The sequence below is a fragment of the Diachasma alloeum genome, unplaced genomic scaffold (genome assembly GCF_001412515.2).
Source record: "Diachasma alloeum isolate Michigan unplaced genomic scaffold, Dall2.0 Dall_scaffold_00200, whole genome shotgun sequence".
NCBI lineage: Eukaryota > Metazoa > Arthropoda > Insecta > Hymenoptera > Braconidae > Diachasma > Diachasma alloeum.
The window spans coordinates 2,147,321-2,154,458 of record NW_021680365.1 but is presented as its reverse complement, the minus strand read 5'-3'; the positions used below and the strand labels follow the sequence as shown (position 1 = coordinate 2,154,458).

At 35.7% G+C, this 7,138-nt stretch overlaps 1 protein-coding gene across 2 annotated transcripts in view; it reads right to left on the bottom strand.

The window, feature by feature from the left end:
* LOC107035793 overlaps nt 1-5,430 on the bottom strand; it is a 19,359-nt gene extending 13,929 nt beyond the window's left edge. For both annotated transcript variants that reach the window (XM_015253384.1, XM_015253385.1), the window contains exon 1: nt 5,073-5,430. In XM_015253384.1, coding sequence (XP_015108870.1) covers nt 5,073-5,241 — 169 coding nt within the window. In that variant the 5' untranslated portion in view covers nt 5,242-5,430. The remainder of the gene's footprint in view (nt 1-5,072) is intronic.
* Between the last annotated feature and the right edge of the window lie 1,708 nt (nt 5,431-7,138).

Here is a 7,138-nt window from a genome sequence, read left to right as displayed (position 1 = left end):
TACAGAATCAACTTTCACTTGGCGAAAAAATTCAATTTTGGCGAAAATCGACTTTCACCCTTGACCCACGTGAAAATGAAAATTTTTTTTTCCCCATTTCTGTCACCTCCGAGGGTTTCATTGGCATCAGGGGGTCAATAAATACAGAATCAACGTTCACTATTTTTTATTTAAACACCGCCTGCAAACGGGGAGATGAGGGTGGCTAAAATATATTCTGCAACCCTGTCTCCTCGTTGGCTACAAATTTCAACCCTCCGCATACATGCCTTCCCCTTCACCCGCTCGTAAAATCACGCGTTCTCGGTAGCATCGAGGAGGACTTCTCAGGACCGAAAAGAACTGAGGTTTCGAAAGGTCTCTGGAAAAGTACGTCGCAGAACTGATTAGGACTTACCAGGTCCATCTAGGTCTGGAGAGATCTTGAAAGACCTGTGTACGTCCAATCAGAACCAAATCCTCGACTCGGGATGACAGTCGAGCGTGCACTTGGACCTTTGAAGACAACACTCATTAATAATGATCAGTTATTAGTGTGAAAAATTCCATTATCTATCGATGATTCATATTCTGACAGCTGCACTTGATATTTGCATTCGACCAAGGAAAAATAAGTGAATCAGATGTGTTATCGGTTTATATGAAAATATGTGATTGAAATCAACAAGTCAGGGAGTTTGAGAGCTGCGTAAGCATCTCACTAACGAGTTGGAAATTATCAGAAATTTATTTTGTGGAAAACTCTTTCTGGAACTACTTGGGGATCGAATATCTCGGTAATGACTAGTGCTGGGAGAAATCGCGAGACCTTTTTCGGAGGAAATTTCTCCGGCTAGGCGCAACAATCGTCTAACATTTTTTTCTGAAATTGCTCATTTTATAGATAATCATCCAACTAAGGGATTTTGTGGTTGATGGTTGAGAATTTTACTATCTTGATATTTTATGCATTGTCATCACTGATGAAAATATCAAATTAGACCACTTGGATAGTGGACAGATGAAATATTTCTATTTCAAAAAATACACTGAACAAAATTTTCTAAAACAGTTCATGTGCACTGATAGAATGATTAGTTATTGTTAACGAATGGATTTGTTTGGAGACGAGGGTCTATTCGGTCTCACCAAATGTTCATTCGTTAATAGTTAACAAATGCACATTTGAGGAGCCTTGTATGACTCTGTTTTCACTTCTCAAGTGAACCATTCCTCAACTATTAACGAATATTCATTTGGTCATATTCAACTCTACCGTTCGTTAATAGTTAACGAATTTCGTTTGGAATAAATGACTCAGTCTATCAGTGCGCTAGTACCATAAACGAATAACAATTTGTACACTTGGAAAAATTATTGTGTAGCGCCGGAAAAATTATCGTTCAGCACCGGAATAACTATTGAGGGCACCATAATTTTTCTGGTGCCACACAAGGATTTTTCTAGAAAATTTTTCTCCGTGTAGAGAGGTTGATTCCATGGGAATTTTATTGGTTTCTCCCACGCGTTTTTGAAACGTGCAAATATTTAATAAAGATTAATTAATGTTATTTACATATTTTCTATGGACATTCGTGGAATTTCATTTTTTGAAATATTCAAGTAAATTTTTGACTGAGAGAACGCCAATAAATACAGAGAATAAACCTAACAAATTTAGCAAAATAAATGAATGAATGAATAAATTTATTTAGTTCATTCATTATCCACATATTTTCGACGGACAAAAAACGGAATGAATAAATGAATGAATCTCTTTAGCTTATTCATTTAATCACTCAGTAATTTCAATATTAAAATATAAAATTTTTTTTTGTGCAGAAACAACACGGATGAAAAAAATTTATAGAAGAACCTAGCGAATTCGCTAAACAATTCCATTGGATGTCTACTGAACTTTCTATTAGTTTTTGGCCGATTCTATTGAAATGTTCAGTAGCAAATATGCGATAGAAAAAGTCAAAAGAATTCGATTTTTCTATACGACTTATTCTATTGAGATATTTTCTATAGAATTTTCTCCACTCAAATTTTCCAGAATTGATTTTCTTCATGAAAAGAAAAGAAAACTAGAATTTAAATTTTTTTAAAAATTCGACCATTAAAATGAACGATTTTGATGATGAATTTTTGTTTTCTTTTCATAGTCCAAGTTTTTTTGATTGATTTTCTTGATGAGAAGGAACAAAAACTAGAATGAAAAAAACTTATAAAATTCGACATTTTCTATTCAATATTTTCCCCTGAACATTTCAATAGAATCGGCCAAAAACTAATAGAAAGTTCAATAGAAATCCAATAGAATTTTCTAACGAATTCGCTAGGTTTGTTAAAATTTTTTTTTCGTGCGTGAATCTTAACATAATAACTTCCACATAAATATCAAAATCTATTGATACTTGTCATGAAATCCTTCCTCTCATGGTAATGGATATTTTTCATGCTTTATTATTGTCGTAGTTGCCCATTGTATTCACGAAGAAAAAATCTATAGAAAAACCTGTGGAATGTGACGTCGAATGCCTTGTTTGTTGAATTTTTGTCTCTCATTGCATCGCGTTCTGAAGACACTGCATAAATTATCCTCAGTGTGGAAACATGATATGTAGATGATGAATGTTTGTTTTCTTTTCATAGTGAAATCTCATTCGATCATTTTTAAGTGGGAAATTTTCGAGCCGAGGTCCTCTTTTGGCTCAACTCTGGATTATCTAATGTAAAATTACAACATCAATTTGATAATCCGCCAGGTGAAAATGTCGTGGAAGTGTTTGATCTGAAATGGACACGAAAGTTTGTCGATGGATTCTCATTCATTTTCATCGAGCAAGAATGACTTCCATTGCAATTATATGACATTGAAAACTGACGGAGAGATTGAGATCAATATAGAGAGGTTTCCCATTTTGTCTCCTGTGTAAAATCATTTTTCCAATTTCCGATGGCAAAGTCATTTTTCACACTATCGAGGTCATCGTCGTTTCAAAATGTGCGCAATTTCATCAAGATTACTGCAGCATACATGGCACTAATGTCGCCCAAATGTACCCTCATGCTGAACTCCACGTATCATCATTCACATCACGTTCTGGTAATTATGGATCTATCTCGCTAATGAATAGTTCCAGGGGAAAAGATCAAATAATTCATTTTTGAATTACTTGCCCGATTCTCCTGAATACCTAACATACGGGATATCCCAAAACTCATCGTACATAAGGCATAAGACTAACGAACATTTTGAAAAAAAATAGTCAGTCGGATACACACTGAGGCAATTTGGGCGATTTTAAAGCCAAAAATAAAGAAAGTTTTTCATTGATTCATCGGGCAAAATCGATTGGGCTCGTTATTTTCCCGGCTTTTGAAGATATCTCATCATTTCTTCTCTCAGTGTGGAGTCGGAAAATTCGGAATATAACTTTCCAGATTCATTTTAATTCGATTATTGATTGAGCTTTTTGTGATCAAAATATCCATCGATTTTTTTTTCATTTTTTTTAAATCGAAAATTGACATTTTTAGATTTTTTTCGACTGGTAAAAACCCTACTAGTCCTTCAGTTTTCAACATTTTACAACTAATTTTTTTTCCAATATTCCATATGACCCTCCGCAAAATCAATCGTATGGAATTTGAAATTACTCAATTCTTCCTGTTAAATATAAAATTAATGTTATTGAGAATGCAAATTTCATAATGTTTCATGCCTACACTTTTTTCACATAAACAAGATTTACCGAAATGTCCCATCAAATACTTGTAGTACTTGAAAAAATCGGTTGATTGTGATTTGTCCAGCACCAGCACTGGAATTTTTCTGAATAATTTCTGTCTATGAACTATATCTGCTCCGATAATTTCTCAAAATTGTGTTTGGCCTTCAAAAAATGAACAACAAATAACAAATCCCTCTTCGTCACTCAAAAACAAAAAATCCTGATGTATTGTTAAAAATTTTCAGTAGTAATACCACTCGTGCTTCAAAATTATCAAATATTTTCCGATAGCTTCGTTGTCTAGGAACGAGTATGGCAAATTTTTCAGAAAAAAAAGGGAAGCTTGAGGAAAATATCCGATTAATTTTGAAGCACGAGTGGTATTTGACGGATTATTTTTCCACTCGGATTTCGCCCAAGCAGAGTGCAGTGAACAGTATCCGGATACATTTACACAGCCATACATTTACAACCCCCTTTTTTGTTTATCTGTCACACAGAATGTTGAAAGATGAGAAACATTTGAAAAGCTACTAGTGAATTCCGTCGGAAATTTTTTAGAAATTTCCGAAATAAAGCTGTTTGACAGCCTCAAATACTGCGCTCTGATTGGCTAAAATCGGAGTGAGAAAAATAATCATCTAAATTTTCGTGCCAAATTCCGGAAATTTTTATCGTGTTCAACCGAAGTTCTACTGAAATTTCGGGAAATCTAGTCATTGAAAAATCAAATATTCCATTGACTTTCTGTTCAAATGATTCGAAAATCAATAAAATACTTGATTTTTCAGTTGAGTTATTCTATGAAAATTCCAAAAAATCAGGAAAATTCAGGGAAAAATTCAGTAGCGAAGAGGTAAAACGGTACAAATCAATTTTCACTATATTGACCAGTTTTTAATGAATATCTCGGAATCTAAGGGAGATAGCAAAATTGTTATTGTAACCGTTTTTATAGAGCCGACTGAGTGCTACAACAAATGTAATTACGAAAACTTCGCTATCTCCGTTAGATTCGGAAATATTTCTCAAAAACTCAACTGGGAAATAAGTCGACTGAAACCGTTTTACCACTTCGCTACTAATTTGAAAATTCATGTCATTTTGTTTCTGAATATTTATGTTCCACTGAAAATTCAATCAAGCCGTGAAATTTCCATCTCATTCCCACTGAAACCTCGTGGGTCTCCGTGAATTCTGCTCAAAACTTAAAATTTCATAACCATTTTTTCCCTAAATCTGATCAATGTCACTCTCATGAGATTAACTACAATATCTTCCACAAAATTTCGAAAAATTTCCAACAGTCTGCAATTCAGTTTAGATCTCTCCCATTCGATGATGACAACTCACAGAAATTAGTAGCACTATTAGCGACATTATTGATGCCATCAAGAATGAGAGATGGACCGACTCTTTGACCCGACGCGGGTTGACCGCTGGAGGCCATGTTAAAGCAGGAGCCAATCAGCACCGGCATAAGAAATTGAATTGTCCGGCTCCCAACGGCGGGAAATCTCATGATTTCTGTTGCAAATCCTCGCCGCACCAACCGGAGAACTCCAAAACCATCAACAAAACTCACTATTGACTCAAATCAAGTAGAACTGAAAAACAACAAATGATAGAATCGAGAAATTGCGAATGTGACGGTCCCCAAGTTGAACCGTTCGCGCGCGAGAAGGAAACAAGACTGACAGGATGGAAAATGTGACTTTGCGGTAGCTCGAATCAACATAACTATGTGTAAGCACTCGAGCGAGAGAGGGAGGATATTTCTAGTGAGTGTGCCCGGCCACATTCAACTGGGCCCAATCGTTGTAGTATGCAGTGACGCAATGAGCAACGATCATCGCCCGGTTTACTCACCCACAGGCGAATGCGTACGCGTGCAAGAGGGAAAAAGTTCAAATGTCTCGGCAATTCGTGTATCAGTTGACATTGAATTTTTAACAAAATCCGTGTAAAGTCTATTCCGAGATAAATGGAGGGATAGACATTAGGGGTCACGGCTGATTGTATTTTTCCAATAAATTCAGATGCAACGGGAGTCGCGATGAGTGCTGGGAATTATTCATGAATTGGTTCCTCTCGGTGGAGTGGGCTAAAAAACGGAGAAAAAAGTTGAGTTGAGAAGAATTATCCAGATAATCCCGGCAAATTTTACTGTCTGAAAGGTAATCGTGGAGCGGAATGTATTTTCATAAAAAAGTACTTCAAGATATCTTACGATTCGTTCAGTAAAAAATTGCATCGGTGGGAGCAACAATTACGGTTTCTTGCACGGATAAATTACTCGGGTAAAATTGACAGAACGTAAAAGAGATCTATTGTTAAAAATTTTCGTCTGAAAGTTCCGGTACACTTTTTAGAAATTTTTATAGAATTTAATTATCAGTGAAATTTCAAGGAATTTCGGCATTGAAAATTCAACATTTCGTGGAAAAATCAAAGAGGACTGTCAATTTCCGTTCCATTTTTCTCTGAAAATGAATAGAAAACCAGAAAATTCCGGTAAATATATTCTTGGATTTTCAGGACAATGACTCTGAATGGAATTTCACTGAGAATTCTTACTATAGAAATTCACTATTCGACTCTTGAAATGTCGGACACAAATGTAAAAATGAGTAGATTCAGGGTCAATTTTTCCAGATTAAATACAACTTTTTCCTTTATTTTTTCTGTAATTTTTCTCTCTTTTCCCAGATTAATTAAAACTTCAAAATGCATAATTTTGAACTGCGGAAGTGTATGTTGTACCACGTTGACATTAATTGCTGCCCACCGTTGGCCAAGATCCCGATGGGGGAAATAATCCGGCAAATACCCCTCTAGCTTCAACATGAATCGGGTATATCCCTCAAGCTTCCCCGCAAACAGCTAAGTCTGCCAAGTCTCGCAGAAAAATCCCGCAAAACTTGACACTCTCTTGCAACGAAGTTTTCAGAAAATACCCCATCACTTTGAAGCTCTCGGGGAATTACTACTGAATATACCAGTGATCTCTTTTTGAGAAACTTTTGATTGGAAGACAGCAAACTTCTCTAGAATTTTAGTTCCTTTTATTTGTGGCAATGATGAGAATATTTGATTTGTTTCCAACCAAAACTTTGCTGTCTACAGAAATTCCTTGGTTTATCTAGAACCCGAAATAATTCTTATGACTAAATGCGTTATTGCATCAATCAACACGATCATACGTGGCGCCAAGTACACGGAGAGAAATATTCAATAAAAATTACGTTTCTTTTCCGTAATTCCAGAGCGCAATGTGGTTGTAGGAAATTTTACGGCACTGTCACTGAATTTTTCTAGAGCGTTCCGTAATTGTTCACGGGAGATTCAGGTAAAAATTACGATACCGTCACTTAAATTTTCTGAGTCGATTCCGTAATCGGTTAGCGAATTGTGAGCTC